At 38.7% G+C, this 22,542-nt stretch overlaps 1 protein-coding gene across 1 annotated transcript in view; it reads right to left on the bottom strand.

The window, feature by feature from the left end:
• Positions 1 to 22,317, bottom strand: part of LOC126377583 (retinal homeobox protein Rx1-like) — a 68,902-nt gene extending 46,585 nt beyond the window's left edge. The window contains exons 1-2 of the mRNA XM_050025393.1: positions 21,948 to 22,317; positions 1,709 to 1,956 (exon numbers count right to left, since the gene is read on the bottom strand). Of these exons, the coding sequence (XP_049881350.1) occupies positions 1,709 to 1,956; positions 21,948 to 22,317 (618 nt within the window). The remainder of the gene's footprint in view (positions 1 to 1,708; positions 1,957 to 21,947) is intronic.
• Between the last annotated feature and the right edge of the window lie 225 nt (positions 22,318 to 22,542).

Below are 22,542 nucleotides of genomic sequence, written 5' to 3'. Positions count from 1 at the left end.
GCGAAGTGTACTCGTTTCACTTAATAGAGAAATTTCGTTTAGTTTAATGTTAAATAATGGGGTCTATACAGACCCTCCGGCTATAATAGTGTGATTTTTTAACAGAACTAATGAAAATAATATTGACGAGGAGTTTGGAGTGACACTGAGCAAATACATCTGAAACTCATTTCACTTGTTATATTGGATGGAATCAAATATGAGAGGCACTCGCATATTTGGATTGTACTTACTTAATAATAATCCGCAGAGAGTATTCTCTTGTAGACCGATGTTTTCTGTGATGAAATTCCAGTCCTATGTTTATTGTGAACACTTCTAATTGGCCTATAGTTTACTTGCATTTATAGACAATATAAAGCAACTTAAAAGTTATTGCTAATTCTATCAATATAAGCTTCCTTGGAAGCTAAAGTGATAAAGAAATAAAAAACCGGAAATCTGTGAAATTAAAAAAACTGAAAACTGAAATAAATGTTACTGCAGCACAGGACCGGAAAGGATGGCGTAAAGGAGAGGAGGCCTATACCCAGCAGTGGGTGGATACAAGCTAGATAGATAGATAGACAGCACTAATGAATATCATAGTGATACTTATGTTTAAATTTTAAAAATCAAATCAAATATACTTCATTCTCTCTTATAACTTCTATTTAGTTTTGCCTAAAACCTGTATTGGGCTGGTCTTCCCTTCGCGGGGTGGAAGGTCAGACAGGCAGTCGCTTCTGTAAAAAAACCGGACCTCTGTGAAAAACGGGATAAAGCTAGGAAGATGCTGATGTACTTCAATAATATGTACAAACATTATATCCACAGGTTGTTCACTGACATACGAGTAACTAAAATGTAGTTACGACGCAATCATCAACTCAGGCACAATCATGTGACTTGATAGAGTGATTTAGTAGGAAGGTTTATATGTATAATAACATCCATTAAATAGTGGAGAAATACTGTTATATTTGAGGTTTTTAATATGATGTCGTAGATAATTTCATTTATTCCTCAGCATTGCACCCGGGGCGGGTCGCTAGTACGGAATAAGTACCCAAAACAAAATCGATAAAACAACATTTATAAACAATGTAAAAAGTCGAAGAAAACTGTCAAAGTAGTAGTAAGTAGTAGTTTCAACTCACGTTGCCGCAAGCGCTAGCATCGAGATATCCCCAGTAGTTCATAAGACTACTAGGAATCGGGGAAATAGTTTACCTTATAGTGAAAACCATATTATATAACATCTTTTTGAGACTTCGATTTAAAATGACGAAATGCCATGGAGATTTTTTTGTTTTGGTTTTCCCCGAAGGGCAAGGCAAAGGGAACTATGACCATACAGCCATGTCTTATGTTTTTTTTTCTTGATGATGATTAATGAAATGATGATGAATGATGTAACCTAAGCCCCAACCTCGGAGCAGACTACTACTCGGAACCTCAAACGAATTAACTCAAAAGTCCGCATAAACTTTCGCGTTATAAAGCGGCTTGTTGGCACGAAGCGAAAGTAGAAGTGGACTTTGTTTATTGAATATTTCGATTAAATAACAGTATCGCGAATGTTTTCCGACTAACTTAATGCGATCGTTAACCACAAAAACACCACTTCGTATTGATTATTTAGATTATTCAATGAAGAAATCAACCGTTCTGTTCCCGCCAAAAAGCTATGCCAAAGAGAATCAAAAGATATTAAAAAAAAACTGACCTGCACTCTAACTTCAGGCAAGTTGACCTTCATCGCCAACTCTTCTCGGGAATACACGTCAGGGTAGTGACTCTTCTCGAAGGCTCTCTCCAGCTCGTGTAGCTGGTAGGTGGTGAAGGTGGTCCGGTTGCGGCGGTGTTTCTTCTTGTCCGCTGCCGACCCCGGTCGGGCGTCGTCGTCACTGCCGCCCGCGGACTTGTCGTCTGTCGTCTGGGGGAAGCCGTCGTTACTGTTGCATGAACCTTCGCCTGCAGACAACGGGAGATTCATTTATTTATGTAGGAATGGTAGGCTGAATGAAACGTAACGCAACGGTGCGTGAAAGAGAGAGAGCGAGGTGTGAGCGAGAGAGAAGAGAGGATCACGGAAGGAGAGAAATGGCAGACGGTTGTTTTTAAAAGAGCAAAATGTAGAAGAATATAAAACGTTTTAAAATAAACAAAGTTAGTTAGAAATAATAATCCTTTTCTTCATGCCATATTTATGTATTTAAAAGTTACACACAACAGGCAACAAACATGGCATGAGAAAATAAAACGTTACAGATGTGGGTAATAACTAGAATGAAACCCAAAACGTGTATACACGGTGTTCTACCACTAGCGACCCGCCCGGCTTCGCTCGGGTGCAATGCTGAGGAAGAAATGAAATTATTTACGACATCACATTAAAAACCTTAAATATAACATACTTCTCCACTATTTAATGGATGTAATTATACATATGAACCTTTCTCTTGAATCACTCTATCTACTAAAATAAACCGCATCAAAATCCGTTGCGTTTTAAAGATTTAAGCGTATATAGGGATATAGGGAGAGAAAAAGCGACTTTGTTTAATATTATGTAGTGATACACGGTGTTAGTGGCACAGCAACTAACACTGAGGTGGATGATTCAGATCATGATTCTGATTGAATATCAAGTAGAATTTGCTGTCGGAAAATTAATCTTCTGTCGTCTGGTGTCAGGGTAACTATTGAGCCACCACCGGCCATTGACGTGGCTCATGTAACGACTACTAACTTCACATCTGTAAGTAGTAACCGGGACTAACGGCTTAACGTGCCTTCCGAAACACGGATCATCTTACCTTCGGACATCAGGTTATTTAACAGCCTGTAATGTCCTAATCAAACTAGACATCACGAAGTGATTTTTATTTTCTGTCCCCACCGGGATTCGAACCCGGGACCTCCGTATCGTGAGTCCAACGCTCAGACGTACTTTTAGCAAAGTAACTCCTTCGTAACGCACCGCACTTTTTTATCAATTTCAATCATCAAGCATTAGTCAAGAAACAGAAAGTACCAACATTAAAGTATCAAGAAAACCTGTTACTACGGCGACCGATAAAGTTCAATTTTCCGTTTATTTTTGCATTTATTAACCCTTTTTTCTACTGAGTAAGTGTTTCGCTTTCGCCTTTTCGTTTCGTAGTAAATTGGATTTTAAATTACAAGCACAACTTAGGATAAACAGCATTTTTTCGGCTAGGTCTAAATATTTGTAGGTAATCATTTACCACTTTTTAATTCTAATAAATCATTTATCTTTCAAAATGGGATTCCATAGCTTCTGCTTAGCCCGGTCGGAAATAAGCGTGAGTTTTTGTATGTATATATAATAAATCTTCATTAAATCCTAATTGAAAAAATATAATAATAAAATGAACTACTGTGCATAAATAGGGAAAAGGTACCTTGCACAGTGGTCTGGCCCGCTAAATTAACCAGTCAAAATTAATTGGTAAGTTCGATTAAAGTAATTGGTATTTCCCACGACTGTATTTGATGGGAAGTCCCATATTGAGGTGTTAAAAAACTATTAAATAGTCTTATGACGTGTTCACAACATGTCGTGACCAGAGAGAGTTCTCAAAGTTCACGTCAATCTAAGCTCTCCATAATAACCTACACCAATTTGCTAGGGTTGCCTTCAGAATAAGACGGACTTTATACTCGGTATTCTAAAAATAGTGCTTAGTTTTTACTAACACAATTGGCTCGGCTATTCACGTGTAACAGTTGTGTACAGTCATGAGCAATATTATGCACCCACTTTAGAACCCTATCGCACTATAATATTTGTCATTTAAAGAGACTTACGGTTTCATTTGCCAAAAAAGTTAATGAGACATGGTTTCAAAGTGTATACATATTAATGCTCGTGACCGTACACAATAAATCCAAAACTTATTGAGAATTCGATTGAACTTTGCTTGGATGTCGAATACAATACTTTTTTTACATATTTTTTATTACCTAATTAGGCGACAAGTCTGCAGAGACAGGGGAGACGTTAGAAAATAGATTTATAGTGATTCGGATCGCTTTATAGGAAACACATTTGGTACAACCTTTTTTGACGTTACTTATTTTAGATTTGTCGCGGATGGCATTAACTACTTGGCCAGACAAATGGGGAGAGCTGAGGGCTCTTATCCGGTACAAAATTTAAGACAACAGGCCTGAGGGTGCCCAGTTGGGCGCGAACCTCGGCTCAGGGCGTCGTCTGAGAGGAAGAATATTTGAAAGAATTAATTGACCCTAGTGGGTCGATAGCGATAAGCGCTGAATGAGGGAACTGGTACAACCGTATTCATTTGCTGATATGGTTCTCAATACGTTACACAATATCTCGCACCCGCCTCGCTTTTCCCGCGTTTCCGGCTAAGTGTAACAAGCTTTCGCTCGTTATAGAGCACAGTACTACTGTGAAACTAGCCTTAGTACTAACAAAATCATGTCTCTCGGCTCAATTTAACGTTGCCGATCTCAAAAAATGAGGTTATAATTATCATATAGAGTCGTTACCCTGTCAGTGTTGGTCGCAAAAACAAAATCGACTTAATCATTACCAATTAACGGCGGGATTCCCAAAACGGCGGCGCGTTCACAAAAAACGAATAATTCAATCAAATAGTCCATTTTGAAAAATCATTAACGCCCCGAGCAGGTTTAATATGCCCAACACGGCAAATCTGACACGTGATTAGGGTTGCCACATCAAAAAAACAACGAGACAAGCCATTATGGACGATAATGCTCGCGAGTGTTGCCAGATTATCGATAATTATTACAAAAAGGAAAAAGCCACAGATCGTATCGCGATAAGTGTAAAACGTCTTAATGCGTTGCCCATAATATTTTTATTTGTTTTCTGCTGCCGCCTGTAATCTGTCTGGATGATCTTAATGTAACGTGACTATCTCTTTCTTTCGTGTGGTGTTTGTACGTGTGTGAGCGAGACGGAATAAAGTAGTTAGTCTGTTTTGACTTGTGATCGCTCAATCTCTTGTACAATGAAGGATGTTTTGTCACTTTTGTGTATCGATTTTGATTTCTTAATCGTCGACGCGAGTGACGGCTGATGGGGACTCTCGATTGGAATTAAATGTCGTAACTAAATTACGTTTTGTTATATCTCACTGTGTGTTGGAACGTTTTAATCCGTTATTATCCTTTTACATCTGTTAGTGTACGGAATTCTCAATGTATCTGTAAATGAATCAATTTGTTAGTCTATGACCTTAGTTAAAACTACAACGTCACAAAAAACAATTACACTTAAGTGGAATAAAGAATTATTATCATTATAATCAGACGCTTACTGTTACCATTTGTTATTTAAAAAAAAAATCTTTATTTTCTCTAAAATAAAAAAAAATAAATCGAGTTTTTTTCTCTAAATTTTTTATTTTTTTTTATATGAGCAAATGTCAAATTGCAATATTACTTTTTAGATGAATTGTTTCAAGCTGTGGTAGTCCAGTTGGAAAATCGCTTGGCTCTCAATGTAAGGTCGCAAGTTCGAATCCAGCACGGGCCTAAACCTATGATTTTCGAAATCGTATTTCTAATTCATGTTTGGATCATAAATGATTATCGCGTGCTCAGCGGTGAACGAAAACATCATGAGGAACCCACACACCCGAGAAATGCGTTTCGGCGATGACCTAACCAGTATTGGATTGGTTATCCTTTCGCGAGTTGGAAGGTCAGACAGACAGTCCCTTTTGTAAAAAACCGGACCTGTCTAATCTTCAGTTTAAGGCGCTTGCCCTGGACCCTGTGAAAACGGGAGTACGCTAGGGAGATGATGATGATGATTACAGTCATCATTACAGCTACTATCGTCTATGAGCGTCTGGTAATCTCCGATAGTATACAGAAGGCCACCACAAGTGTTTAAGCGCTATCTTCTTCTTCATCAGCCCATTAACGTCCCCACTGCTGGGGCACGGGCCTTCCCTATGGATGGATAGGAAGAACGGGCTTTAAACCATCACGCTGGCCCAGTGCGGATTGACGGTTATTATCGACTGCTAATGCAGCCGGGACCAACGGTTTAACGTGCCTTCCGAAGCACGGAGGAGAGATGAAAACTTTTTTTTTTGGTCACCCATCCTATGACCGGCCTTTGCGAAAGTTGCTTAACTTCAACAATCGCAGCCCGAGCGCGTTTACCGCTGCGCCACCGAGCTCCTCATTTAAGCGCTATACATCGCATGTAATATTTAGGTGTTTGTGTACTTTATATGAGTATATATACTGTTATAATCAAAGCTAATAACAAGGTAGGTAATGTAGGTAATGAGATATGAGACCGGCTATTATGACGCCGCACCGTTTCATTTCTCTAATGGAAAATGGCCGATATTGCCCTGTCACATTTACTATTAAATATTCATACATTTTTGCATTTATTAACTCCTTTTGTAATGATTTTTTTGCTATTAAAGCAAATTGAGTTTTACGGTGATTCCATAGCTATAAAAAAGTTAGGTAGGCATTTTATTTTTAATTGTATTGCAAACTGTATTAGTGTACATCGTTACGTTGATTATACGAAGTGAAATGATTATCGTCAAAACAAATAAATTTATGTTTTATATTTTTCAAGATGGTGGATATTATTATAGAGAGAGATACTTAAGGTACAAAATATGCAAGATTTTTGGCTAGCCCCTCAGCGGTCCCCAATTGGCCGGTCAAGTAGTTAAGTCCATCCGAGGCTAACTCAATACAGGCCAAGTCACTTCAAAAAAAGCTCTTACAAAAAGCATATTGTGTTTTACGGTGATATCACAGCTAAAAAAAAAATGATGTAGGTATTTTATTTCTGTTTGTTTTGCAAACTATATTAGTTCACACCGATTCATTGATTACACAAAATAAAAAAATACTGTCGGTAAAAAAAAAAAATATTTTATATACTTACTTTTGCTCTCAAACATAGTGGACTTTAAAAAGTTGTAGGCAATGGTGGTTATTAAGATGGATACAGATAAATGTACCTGCTCATGATAAAAATATGCAAGATTTTTGGATAATCAGGTACGAATAACGCTCATACATAGGGTGAGAACCTTCAGCGCTCACCATTTGTCCGGCCAAGTAGTTATTGCCATCAGAGGCAAACCTAATATAGCTGCAAGTCACTTCAAAAAAACGGACACACAATCTGAAATAGCACACTTCACAATCTATCACATCTTAATACAGTAAATTAATACAACTCTAAAATATTTGGCCACACTTTCAACCCACTCCGGCCCATTATGCTCACTTTGTACAAATGAAAAGCCGAACCAACAAAATTTCCCTGCAATCAATCAAAACAAATTGTTGCTGAGTATACGTTTGCACAGTGGGCACTCAATCACGCGCGCGGACAAAATAATTGCGCGGATAAACGCTGCGTTTCCGCCAACTATTACCTCGCGCCGTTTCCTCCCTGCACAGTGGGCCGCGCACTCGCTTTAAAACTCATTAGTCATGTGCACTGTGGGTTTGTGTGTTTTAGTGTAGTATTGTATTATCTATAGTCGGATCTTGTGTTGTAAATTATGAAGGATAGCGGTAGCCGGCATCATCGGCTAGTGATTTATGCTCGCAGTAGCACGGAGTTTCAAAGATATTATCTAAATTAAAGTTTGGTGTACTGTGCAGTATTTGCATCAGATTGCAGATTATTTACTCTAAAGTATACAGTCTATTTTATAATCGTGTAAGAAGTATTATCGAGGTGATTGCGATCCTAAAAAAATATAATAAATCTAAAGGTGTTATATTTATGTTAGTTACACACGTCGTGATTGACCGAAATTAAGATGACAACTTGCTTCAGAAAGCATGTTAAACCGTTCTTTTTGGCTGTTATTTGCTTTCGAATTACGTAGACTAGTCATAACGCGAGTCGTATCAGGTAGAAGAACGTTTTTTTTTGCGAAAAGCAGATAACGCTAGGTGAGTATTTTTTTAATGTGTAATAATTAATATAAATATAATTTCGCCCCAGCACACCTCGCTTCGTAACCACAGTGCAATATGAATATAATCGCATTAACCACCACAGCCATACCGATTCTACATTAACTACATTTACATAAACAAACACTGTTGTTGATTTATGTACATGTTGTGTTATGTTGTAGATTTGTATAATTGCAAGGTTGTTACATTGTTGTATCACTCAGGCATCCTGGTAACTTGCAGTTAAGTGGAACCACACTGTATGGTAGATTAAAGTACCTAGTGAATGGCATTCGAGGTTACAATAAGTTTACTCAGGATGACAACACTTAGCCGTGCATTTCTGAAATGGACGGTGGATTACCAACCTCATCAACCCTTGTGTCAGGGTTACTATTGAGCCGCCAAAGGCCCCTGACATGACTTATGTAATGACTACTGAAGCGAAAATGAAACCTTTAAAAACCTGATAAATGTGTAAAATTATTCTAGTAACTATTCGAGTCGGCAGAAGCTGAAATTCCTTGAGAATCAACTTGCATTCAACCTAGTTACTGGACCTAGGTCACGGAATAGAAAGAAGAGGTTGGAAGAGCCACGTGAGCGTGAAACGCGCGCCATACAAGTATGAGCAAATAGTTCATACTTCCATTTTGCACTCCACTCGTCCGCAAACTTAACAACACACGGAGCTCCGCGATAGTACCTCTATAAGGTCGTTTTGTACATTATAACCTGCAAAAAGTTAAATATCGACTATCATGCAAGGAGATCTCTCCTTATCACAGGAAAGCTAAAAAGCTTAGTATGTTCGGCTATCTATTAAATAAATACTTCTGTATGGGACATACCTAATAGTCTACCATTTATGGTCAGTCACATCTCTAGCGCGAGCAAGCCAACGCGTCTCAATGTTTGGATCTTGTAATTTAATTAATATCCTAAGTAATACAGTTCATTCAATTGATTGTGTGGGGTTTTATTACAATTACCAGCGCTACCTACAACTTTAGCATTCAGTATCTTAAGAAAAGTAATGATAAAATTGCATCCTATCACATAAAATGTAATTGCCGGTAAATTGGCTGCGTAATTTTAAAAGCAGTAGAGCTGTCGTATCGTTGTAAAAGAGAGCGGACCTTAGGACCTTTCCAACCTCTTTGTTCTATTCCGTGACCTAGGTTCAACAGGTCCGTGTCCTATACTAAATATAGGTAATACACGTTTTCACAAGATCGGCCAGTACCTAAACTACGTTCACCTTACAAAATACCTATTACCAACCAATCACACCAATCAACTCACACAATTTCGCGTAAATCATTGGATCCCAACGACATTGGTTACATAACTTGATAACATGACCCCGACCGCATCCAATGATCGCATTCGAATGATGTGGTCAAGGGGGAAGGGGACGAGGGGATGGGACGACGGGACGGGGATGACGGGACGGGATGGGGACGGGGGGATATAATCGGATGTGGGTAATTGATTGGCGATCGATTGTCCGCACAATCCGCGCGCTAATCGAAGAGTAACGAGTTCCATTATTACGTTGTTCAATTGAGGGATGGTTTGTGGAGGGATGTCTACTGGATATACCTAGTACCTAGTACCCAATACTATTGAAATAACATACGTATATACACATGGGCACATGGACGGAATCTGTATTGAGTAGAGCCACAAGTAGCTAATGTAAAACTGGTGCCTTCCGAAGTACGGATCATCTTACTTTTGGACAATCAGGAGTTCAGCCTGGAATATCCTAAACCAAACTAGGGAAAGTGATTTTAGTGATGTGTCCCCACCGGAATTCGTAGCCGGGACCTCCGGATCATGAGCACAATGCGTTATATTATAAACATGAACCTGGCCCATTAATGAGCATAAAATTATAATGTATTTAATTCGTCTCTTTATTGAAACATAGTACAACTTGCGTGTTAAACTTAGGCGTTGCGTGCCGAAAAGCTTCCACTTAGCGTTTCCTAACGCTACTGAAATTCAATTAGCAATACTAACCGTTATAACGGCTGTTTAATCACGTTTGTTTGCTCGTAATTGCCCTTTATTGGTTCAAGGTTTGAGTGGTTAGTTTTATTGGTTCTATAATTAGTAAAAAGAGGGATTTCATTTTGAATTTGGATTGGCTAAAATTGATGGTGATGTCGATGGCTTTATATCTGTAAAATTCACAATAAGTTTTCATAACGTTTTGCTTGTATTATAGTTACCACTGAAAAAGATCACATTAATGCAATTTATCAAAACAACAATATTGCTATTTGAGATTTTTGTTGACTTTGCGCACTTATTTCTTTATGCGCAAATGTCAAATTACTTACTTACTTTTTTTAGTTTGTCAGAGGCCTTCGGCGGCTCAATAGTAACCCTGACACAAGGGTTGATGAGGTTGGTAATCCACCTCACAACCCACACGAGAGAATAAGAAGATTGCTTATATAGACGAATGGTTTCAATGTGGCGAGTTTAACCCCCCCAGAAGCCGAAAGCATTCGCCGTAATATTGTGACCGTTTAGTTAACTCGAGCAAACTGAGCTTTATCAGATCCTTGAGGAAAACATTCAGGTCGAATGGGGGGTCAAAGGGGGGGTATAATTTGTGTGAAATTATTAATTAGCTTATCCGCTATCGTGGGATCTACAACACGGCGGGAGGACTGGCGTTTTTAAGGTTTTTGTTCCATAATTGACGTAGTGGGGGGCAATACATTAAGCTATTTTTCTTGTTTCTTGTATTTTTTTTTATTTTTTTTATTATATTTTATTTAAGTATTTTCTTTTGGACAGGAGTCCTAGTACGGCTTTGAAATTGATTACTCTCGCGTCAGACAGAGTACTGCGGGGCGGAAGGCAAGAAAAAAACCACTGCTCTGTGTTTCCCTAAAAAAGTAGCATGGAGAATGCTGCACCGACAAGAGCGTGGCTCTTACATTAAAGATGATACCTAAGTACTTTAGTAGACACTCATGTTATTAAACGATATGTTATGACAGGTTTAGCTGGAGTTGGTGTTGAAATTCTGGATGAAAATGAAGGACATAGATAGGTATTACACAACATAACACATCATAAGCTCACGACTATATTTCCAACTGGGCTAGTCAGGATTACGTCCATAGCAAGATGAACTAAGTACCCACACCTCACCGAGCTTTCTGTTAGACCGACGTGGTAAGTGGTGAGCCGTATCGCCGTATATAATGGTCGAGACAGCTGTGTTAGTGAAAATTGCACTTAAGATATATAAATATCTCATTGGCGCATGTCCGGCACTGGGGTAAGACTACGTACCTAATAACATCAGTAAGTACGGTCACGAGCATTAATATGTATACACTTTGGTACCATGTCACATTAACTTTTTTGACAAATTTAACTGTAAGTCTCACTAAATGTCAAATATGTTAGTACGACATAGTCCTAAAGTGGGTACATTATATTGCTCTTGACTGTACTTAAGTACTAACAGGGACCAACGGATCCGAAGCACGGATCATATTATTTTCGGGTAATCGGCTGATCAGCCTGTAATGTCCTAACCATCACAAAGTAATTGAAGTTGTGAGACTGGTTGATGCTGGTCATCCACCTCACAACCCACGCCATTAAGGAAGAAGAACAGTAGTGAAAATTGCACTTAAGATAAATTAATAACTCATTGGCGTAAGTTCGCTACAAGGTGGACCGACGATCTGGTGAAGGTTGCGGGAAGCCGTTGGATGCGGGCAGCGCGGGACCGATCGTCGTGGAGATCCTTGGGGGAGGCCTATGCCCAGCAGTGGGCGTCGTACGGCTGATGATGATGATGATGGCGTAAGTCCAGTGCCGGGGTTCGAACTGGTGGTGCTGCCAGCTTACAGTTTTGGCAGTCAGATGTTATGTTATCTGGCTTCTGTCCTCACATCATCTATTTCTCAACACCCTATATTTAATACTCTAGAAATATTTTGATGGCGCTTACACTATCTCCTATTCAATCTACTCAACACATCCGTTCTATATTCATACCACTCTAACCTCTACTCACATACTAATTTATACAACTTTCATCAAACCACAATTAACATAATGAACTTAACGAGTAATAACTAACTAATTACAATAATTAACATTGATTGCAATGAAAGTGGTGTGTCATAATCGTAGTAAGTATTTCGTGGTATCTGCCTACACCAATAGGAAACAAGCGTGATCTTGTGTATATGGCACAGTTGGCTATCGACCATAACAGACGGCGGTACAGTACATCACTTATCGTTGGTAAATTTTTAATATCTTGGTGAAACGCGGTCACCTTGTTCCGCTTGATGTATCTCTTCTTCTATCGTATGGGTTGTGAGGTAGATTACCAACCCCATCAACCCTGTCAGGGTTACTGTTGAGCCGCCGAAGGTCCCTGACATGGTAATGACTACTAACTTACATCAGTAAGTAGTAACCGGGACCAACGGCTTAACGTGCCTTTCGAAGCACGGATTTATCTTACTTTCAGACAATCAGATGATCAGCCTGTAATGTACTAACCAAACTAGGGATTACGAAGTGCTTTGTGTGATATGTCTCCACTGGGATTCGAACCCGGGGCCTCCGGATCGTGAGTCCAACGCTCAACCACTGGACTACAGAGGCCGTTATAACGGCCAACCAACCAACCAACTCAACCAACCTCCAACCAAGCTCTATAGAGCTTGGTTACGCGAGAACTTAGTTCATCATGCAAAGATGTATCTCTGGCTACCCCAATTGGGAACATATTCGCGACTTTTTTATACGTACACACACACGAGTACATGCTCATTTTCCATGTAACATAACATAACCAGCCTATATTATATACGTCCCATTACTGGGCACAGGCCTCCCCTTAATTAACTGGAGGGTGGTAAGGAGCATACTCCACCACGCTGCTTCACTGCAGGTTAGTGGATTTTCCGTGTAAAATGTTTGTTTGTGTATATATGTCACCGTAAAATTGTAAATAACGTTAGATTATAATCTATCTCGCGAGATTGTGAACTGTCGAAAAATTGTGAAACGTAATATACTGCTTACAATTTAACGTATTATTATTCGTCAGATTATAATCTATCGAAGTAAAACTGTTAAATCACAATCTTACAATTGTCAAATTGTCAACTGTCCGACGGCTGTCCCTGATTGGTCGGCCTTACAGTAGACCGTTCTGTGTCCATAGAGTTAGGAATAAAACACAGGTGTCAGTCAAATAAAATAAATGCTCTTCAAGATTGTGAAATCAAGTACGTATTTATTAATTATTTAGTAAAGTAATCAATAATTCTGACATCACATGGTAAGAAAAAATGTATCAAAATTAAAAAATCTGAAACGTATCATTCAGTATACTTTTCGTGTGTAAGATAAACATGCTGGCGGCATAGGGGTGGCCCAAGGGCCACCCCCGCCGCACCCTAACCTACTGTTATGCCTTGTAAAAATTATGACAAAACACTATTATTCTAAAAAAGAATTATGGATATCTATTTATTAATCCCAAAAATAAGTTATACCTAACAAACCAGTATTCCTAGATGTTATTATGGGAAAGTAAAACTATTATGCTAAAAAAGGTTATGCAAAAAGGATTATGATAATTAAAATTATGACAAAAACATTTATGCATTTTAAGAGAATCCCAAATTAACATTATGCTCACTCTAATAGTTTTGTAACTCTATGGTATAGCACGCGAGGTGCGTTTCGTATCACAATTTGACGGTTTCACTTCGATAAATTATAATCTACCGAAAAATAATACGTTAAATTGTAAGCGATATGATACGATTCATAATTATTCGACAGTTCACAATCTCGCGAGATTCAAATCGATATATTATGATCTAACGTTATTTACAATTTTACGGTGACATATATAAACATAGAACACGTTTAGCTGCTTGTCTTCCCGGGCATGTCATAAAATCCGACAGAAGGATTGTGTCCTTCTAACATGATGGTCAATTGTTATATTATAAGCCGTAGGCTGGTCTCTTATCACCATAAGGTTCATCACCATAATCACCTTTTACCATAATAATAATAAAACACTTTATTGCACACAAATTTACAAAACATTTACAGGATAAACTTAGACCCACCTTAGGACTTCGTATCTACAGTGGCTGCAAGTTATCTTTGATTACTTGTGGCTCTATCCACTCCATTAGGAATTACAGGCGTGAGTTTATGTATGTATGTGTGTATGTATAATGTAATAATATGTGTATATATAGTTACCTTAGCGGAAGTGGTGTGTCAGGTCATCTTAGTAAGTTATAGTGAAAGTGCGGCACTGTTCCCCAAACGATGGAACATCTAATATCGTGTCCACGCAGCACGCAGGAGGATCTGATGAGCGCTGCAGATAGCGCCATACTTGTTGCCAAGTTTTGAGCCGATATTATTTAGTTTGCCATCGACACGATAAGAAGAAGAGTAAGTTGAATTCCGTGGGCTCTGTCTACCCCAAAGGGAACTAGGCGTGAACTTGTGTATGTATGTGTGTGTGGTTATTTGAATCCAAAGTCAGCCACCGGACGTGCCCGTCAACAACTTTCCATACTTAGTTTAATGTTAAGCAACGTTTCGACAAATGCATTAGCATTCATCAACGATCTATAGATCTTTAATAAATCGATACTGTGTCCGGTTGTGAAATCAACTGTAAATCGATTCGTAATTGATTTGATTGTATCGATATTATTACTTTTTTTATCGTGATTGAAAGCAAGTAGCGGCTGACGACCGAGTTAGATTTATAACGCGTCGTTGCGAAACATTAAGACTGTAGATAATAATGTAAAGTATAATTTAATTGATAATGCTGTTATTATCGAAAGGTGTTATATTGTAATAATTTCAAGGATTTTTCTTCTCTTTTTCTCAAACACAGTTTAGTGTTCGATCTAGAAAAGTGTATTTTAACCAAATTGGGGATGTCTTTGAAAAAAGTTTATTATTAGCCGTAAAAAATACACCACAGTGGAGCAGCGTGGTGGAGTATTCTCCTGCCCCCTCCTAGAGATACTGTGCCTAGCAGTGGGACGTACATAGGCTGTCTATGTATAAATAAGTAAATCAAAATAGTTTACTGTGTAAGTGACTGTGGTCCTGTGGCGGCTGGCTTTTTAAATGGAGAGAACAGATTCGGTTCCCGGTACCGGACTTGCACCAATGAGGTTATAATTTATCTCAAGTGCTGTGTTCCCTTACATAAATGGCCCAATATTATAGACAGCGATACGGCTCACCACCTATCACGTTGGTCTAACAAAAAGCTCGGTGAGGTGTGTGTACTTAGTTCATTATGCGATGGATGTACCTCTGACTACCCCAATTAGGATATAGTCGTGAGTTTATGTTATTTCGCGTTGAATTTTCTTTACTACCAGGCTTAATAATTATGCACAGGATGCTTTGTAACGTATAAAACTTTAAAATAAAATAAAATATTGAATAATGACGTTAATAGCCGAAGGAATTTTGTAATCGCACTCACAAAGAAAAAAATAATCTGAATCAACTGGACAAATGGAAAGCGCTGAGAGTGCTTATCCGGTATAAAAAATGTAATCCACCTCACAACCTACACCTTAGAAGAGCAACAGCCAAGTGACTACCGCCGCGCCCCGCTCCTCGCTTCCCTCATACACACTCCAACCCACTACCATTGAGACAATTTTATAATGTTCGACACCTGCATGTATGTACCTACACAGCTTCTCAATAAATGTTTCTTGTTTGTTTGGACTTGACTTGACCCCACAGCTCTTGTTAAGCCGGGACGAGCGTGTTAACCATTACCCAGGGTCTTCCTCTTGTCCATGCGAAATTTCCGATCTATAAGTATTTCGGATTTTTCGGAGGAGGACTCTTTGATGAGAGTGGGAAAGGCGAAAGTGGTGTGTCAGGATCAGTAACTGCAATTCCGTAGTTGTTGGGGACTGCGGTTGTTCTTCTTCTTCTTCTATCGTGTGGGTTGTGAGGTGGATTACCAACCCCATCAACCAGTCAGGATTACTATTGAGCCGCCAAAGGCCGCTGACATGGCTCATGTAACGATTACTAACTTAATCAGTAAGTAGTAACCGGGACCAACGGCTTAACGTGCCTTGCGAAGCACGGATCATCTTTCCTTCGGACAATCAGTTTCTTATTCAAAAGACGTTGTTGAAAAAAAATATTTATTTCCACACGACATGTTAAATACGAGATGGCGTTGAAGACGGAGGAGGAGAGAAAGAGAGATCTTAAAATTGCCACAATCATAAAAAATAACATTTTATTAATGGTGTTGTTAACAGTAGTATCTGCCAAACCCAACGGGAAATATTATGTATGTACTTCTTGAACACATTTTCTCTGTGTCCACCCTGTCAGGGCGAGGGTATGAATATTCCAGCGCGGCAATCTAGTAGATGTTACCCACCGGGTACATCACATACAGTGGGTTCATGTAAAATGTATGCAGCACTGAACTGGACAATGGTAGTGCGTTGGAGTGTGTATGAGAAAAGCGAGAATCGGCGGGGCGCGGCGGTCGTTACTTGGCTTAAATCTGTTGTTCTTCTATGGTACACCATACATACAACATACATACAGACAACCTACAGGTTGTGAGGTGGATTAATTTTTTATACTCTCAGCGCTCCCCATTTGACCGGCCAAGTAGTTAATGCCAGTTGTGGAAAATATACAATAAAGTCATGTCAGAGAAGGCCCTGAATAAGTTATAATATACCGTATTATTGTGTTATGTCTGTATGTTAATAAAGTATATAATTTAATTTGATACATAATTTACATTAAGTATAATTTTCGTAGCATCTACGCCGCGTAGCAAAAACTACGTTATTCGTATCGGCGTAGCTACATTGATAGATGATAACTCGTATTGAACGTTTATTTTATTTATCTAACTATTATTATCATAATAATAATATATAATTATTGTTTTTAATAAAAAATATAACTTATATATTAATATGAAGCGAAAGTGGTGGTTTGCAGTATGTGAAATTGCGTGATTGCGTAATAAATCTCTGCTTACCATAACGGAATTTTAAAAAATTACATAAGCTCACGACTATATCCCAATTGGGGTAGTCAGAGGTACATCCATTGCTAGATGAATTAGGCATCCATTATGTGTATATGTATGAAATATTCAGGTTTAGTAAACATTTCGAAACATATTATAAAGAAAAAATTTTTTTTTTTATAAACGCGAAAACACAAATCGCTACCCGCTCCGCTCGTGCCAAGTCACACCTTTACAATGCACCATAAGCGAGATACATGAATAATTCCGCTTACAGGCCGCATTACAACGGAACTAGGTTAACTTGTTACAATTATGTAGTCTAAACATAAACACGGCGTTAGTTATGTCCCGGCGTGTTAGCCCGTGTTCATACCTTTATCTATGTGACTGGTACTCTATCACAGCCCACCCCGGACACTTCATACACTCTTTATTTAAGAGCTGCGCTCTTGTCGGTGGAGTAATCGCCTTCATTACCCCATAGATAGGGCGTGTAGAACGGTGGTTGCCCCAATCGTCTTCCGTTCCGCAGTACACCGACCAATTTCTCAATCGGTGATGTTCTAGCTAGAGCCCTACTAGAATCCATTTCCTTGGTTTCCAACCAGTACTGATACCGCTGCTGCCCGGCATCAGGGGTGCGCTTCCACTATCCGCCATCTGTGGACCCCTTAGATGGCCTACAGCTCAGCCTACACTTTATACAAAACACCTCGTTTTACACAGACACATTGACGTTATCGTACACGCGCAACTGTATGGGTGACGTCTGACGCACGCGATTGAAGACTAAAGTAAGACCGAGGGGGTGAGGTAAACCTAGCTCAGCCACTGGTGGGGAGCGGAGAGTTGCCGTTCTACACGTAATATTATTCCTTATTCTATGTTCACGGTATTTATATATAGGCAGTACTACGTACAGAAAGGACACCTGCTTAGAAGAACTATAGAACGCAATAAAAAAGTATACGTGTATATAAGACTCCCATAATACAGATTCACTTTAGTTTGGGAGTTCAGAGGTCATTACCTTGTAAAAAATTGAAACAGCCACACATTGTAAAATTTATTTTTTAGCTCACTGTGGCTATTTGAAATAAATATTTTTATTATTTATTATTTATTTATGGACTAAGTCTTCCTTAAATAATTTTATTGTTAAATTGTATATTTAGTTATTATTTATAATTATATTTTATTTATTATTTATAATTATATTTTATTTATTATTTCTCGCGCATTTCTTCTATTTTCCAGGCTACGTTCTCCAAAAATAAAACAGATTAGTAATAATTACCTATTTTCTCATTACTAGGGTACAAAACTATTCAAAAATACAATGTAATGGCAGAAGCACATCAAAAATAATTGTTGCTTTAGATCACATTATGTAGGTATAGATTTATGTTGCTATCTGTATTGCTTCTCATTATTTTGGTCTCAATAATAATGGGCGAACCAGCTTACTCCGAACGAAAAATGAAGGTAAAAATTTCATACTAAAATAAAATAAATTATATTTTCTATTTGGGAAAGGTTTTTGAATATATTAAGAAGAAGAACGAAAAAATATTGTTGTAGCGATAATAAAAATATAAACAGACATGACCGAGCTTGGTGGCGCAGCGGTAAACGCGCTCGGTCTGCGATTGTTGAAGTTCAGCAACTTTCGCAAAGGCCGGTCATAGGATGGGTGACCAAAAAAAAAAGTTTTCATCTCGAGCTCCTCCGTGCTTCGGAAGGCACGTTAAGCCGTTGGTCCCGGCTGCATTAGCAGTCGTTAATAACCACCAATCCGCACTGGGCCCGCGTGATGGTTTAGGGCCCGATCTCCCTATCCATCCATAGGGAAGGCCCGTGCCCCAGCAGTGTGGACGTTAATGGGCTGATGATGATGAAACAGACATAACACGAATATATTCCCAATCGACGTGGTCAAAAGTAAATCAATCACAAGATGATCTAAGTACCCACACCTCACCGAGCTTTCTGTTAGACCAACGTGATAGGTGGTGAGCCGTATCGCCGTCGTAAATGTGTTAGTGGAAAACACATAAAACCAACAGCCTATTCATGTATATGTGCCTCTGCTGGGCACAGGGTCTCCCCAGAGAAAACATAACATAACATAAACAGCCTATATACGTCCCACTGCTGGGCACAGGCCTCTCCTCAATCAACCGGAGGAGGTAAGGAGCATACTCCACCACGCTGCTCCAATGCGGGTTGGTGGAGGTGTTTTACGGCTAATAGCCGGGACCAACGGCCAGAAAAAACCAAAATGATATACCTAATCAACGCAAAAATCACAATCTTTTATTCAACGTAATTATCATTATATAAACTTGTTGAAGGTCAATTTAACGTTATTTCGCAAAGTGTTATTGCTTAGGGAAAAAAAATGACAAGAAACTGCAACGGGAACACATCTTGTAAATCAATGTAGGCAGGTACATTACAAGTTATTTAATAACTAGAGGAACACATTTAATACAAATATCATAGGTACCTAATTTAATGTGCCTATAAAATATAAAAGTAATAGTAAAATTTTGAAAAGTAATAGGTAGATAGAAATAAACTTGATAAGCAGTAACTAAAATTATTAATATAGGTAGGTATCTTTAATAATTTTACAACCTAGACATTTTTTTTAAAGAGAACGTAAATTAAAGAAACTCCATGTTTATTAAAATTAGTTAGGTTAGTTTAGCCCTTATACCTATTTACCCTATGAAACTTACCGCCGGGTGAGAGCCTTCAGCGCTCCCCATTTGTCCGGCCAAGTAGTTAATGCCATCTGCGGCAAATCTACAATAAGTCACGTCAAAAAAAAAATATATGAAACTTACACGAATAAATAAATTTACAAGGCATTTAATCAGTACTTATAGTATTTTGTTATTTATTTTAAAAAGCTAATTTTAAAACCTATTATTAATAAATTAATATTTAATAATATTAATATTTAATTATATTTATTTTGAATCACCTGATTGTCCGAAAAAGTAAGATGATTCCGTGCTTCGGAGGGCACGTTAAGCAGTTGGTCCCGGTTATTAGCCGTAAAAACACCTCCACCAACCCGCAGTGGAGCAGCGTGGTGGAGTATGCTCCATACTCCCTCCGGTTGATTGAGGGGAGGCCTGTGCCCAGCAGTGGGACGTATATAGGCAGTTTATGTTATGTATGTTAATAACAAAAACAAATAGGTATGTTTATACTTTATTAGTTACTATTAACCCACTGTCAACGTTATGATGTTGGTAACCGAATTCAAATTCAAAAATATCTTCTATCAGTGGTAAAACAGTCACAATTTGAATCATCATTTACATAACGAACGTCTCATCCGCCTAAACCTACTGCACTTCTCACAACCTGTACAGCCGAGGGAAAAAAGCTGCGAGAAAAACCTCGGCACAGGGTCCTAGGCTTTCTTTATAAAGCATATTTTTTTTCTATACAATATCAGTTCCCGGACAGTTAATGTCTCACGCATTCATATCTTTTAAATAATCATTAATCTATAGGTAACATTTATAACCTTTACTTATAACCATTTTTACAAAAGTTTCTGTTTCATTACCGTCTTAAAACTGTTTAAAGTTATGAATCTGAATGGAAATCTTATTGTAAAAATGTATAAATTGCCCCGTAAAACATTTTGTGATCTTATGCAGTTGACTGACATGTAAAGCAAGATTATTTTTATTCCGGGTATTAATATTAACAATGTGACCGTCACTATTTTTTCCAAATAATCCTAGGTAGATATAATATAATTATGTTTTTTACATGTACCTATGCCGCCGCCGCCAGTCGCGTCCGTCGGTCGCGTCTTCTACTCGCGCAGCGCATCACGATTAGGTATAACGCGGTGGGCGCGTTACCGTCGTTTTGGTTGAAATTAAATAAGTATATAGGATATATATTCACCTAGATTTTACATAATTATTAATACCTGACCTTCCGCTGGCTCAATGAACCTAGCAACATAATAAAACAATCACCACGTAGGTAGATAGGCGAATAGAAATAATTTAACCCTGCCACGACCGCGACTAGGTCCCGTCCGTCGCGCGACATTAGTTTAAAAACCTATCATTTCGTTTTCACAGTTTTTTTGGAAATGACGTGGAATCAAAAATAATTATATTTGATGATAATTTTACGTTAAATAGCTAATTGGTTTTGATTTTTTTTAAGCGTGGTCTACACGGACTGGTCTGCACGGACGTCTTGTCTAGTAGGTTCCTAGTTAGGGCTGTGTAAAAGCGTCGCAACGCAATATATCTACCTAATACTTATTTATTTTTCTTTCACGTTAGCTAGGTACCTGTACGACTTTCAAAATGTCTTTGATAAAAGTTATGAGTTTATGTTGTTTTAATAAAACTAATTATAACGCGTTCAATCCTTGAATAGGTATACGTACCTACTTATTATATTTTTTATGTTTACTTGTTTTTTATGTACTTATAAAAGGTATAGGTAATAATACTTTTTACTGTAGGTATATAGTTTACGGTTTAGATTATTCAGTTGATTTTTCGTTCAAGTAGGTAGGTATATTTGATAAGTTTTGTTGTTAATGACTGATTAAAGACTACAAACCATGAGGGTTTGAAACTTTTTCTAGTTGAAAATAAAAATAATGGTTAATATGCAGTAGACATTTCATGTATTGTTGTCATTTTGTATTTTTAGAAGTAGGTAGATATCTTTTTCAATATTTTATTGTTTTATATTTTTACTAAATAAACAGAAACTTCTTTGAGTCTAATTCTAAAACAAATTTAAAATTTAAAGTTTTTAATCCGTTCACGCCGCGGTCCGCTTACGTACCGAACTCTTCAGGAACCCAAAATATCCGTCAACAACAACTCACCGGCACTCTCGTTGGCGCCGGGCGACACAGGCACGTCACACTCCCTCTCGTCCCTCCTCTCGATCGCCTGGGGCGGCCTCAGGCCCAGAATTGCGTCAATGGTATGCCTCGGGCCAGCACTCGCCCCCGGCACCTGTGTCAGCCCGAGCCTACTCTTCACAGCGTCAAAACTCTGGTTCAAATGCATCTGCTGCGCGTGAAAGAACATCCCCATTCTGTTTAACGTCTCCAAGTTCTGCTGGTGTTGGGATAACGATATATTCTGGTCTGTTACATTAATGGAGTTAGGGCTGCTCATGTGCGAGCGCGGACTACTGGAGTCGCGGTCCGGCGTGCGGGTGCCGAAGTAGCGTTCGTCGGACGCATCCATCTCGGGCGAGAGCGCGCGCGCGACTGAGCGGCCGGCCCGCGCTGGTGGTGGGGGTGGGCGGAGCCTCGCGAAATTGCCCATTGAAAGTGCGAAATTTGGGGTCGCGAAGTGATTTTGTTTGGTAAGAAGCAAGAAGCGTCGCATTAGCATTTTCCCCCACGGAGCTCCTTTATTGAGTGTCTCTGAATTGAATAGTTTTTCGGAGTGATTTGGCCGATTGTGCGA

Source organism: Pectinophora gossypiella, chromosome 23 (assembly GCF_024362695.1).
Source record: "Pectinophora gossypiella chromosome 23, ilPecGoss1.1, whole genome shotgun sequence".
Taxonomy (NCBI): domain Eukaryota; kingdom Metazoa; phylum Arthropoda; class Insecta; order Lepidoptera; family Gelechiidae; genus Pectinophora; species Pectinophora gossypiella.
Note: the sequence above shows the minus strand (reverse complement) of the source record. Positions and strands in the feature narration are given on the sequence as shown.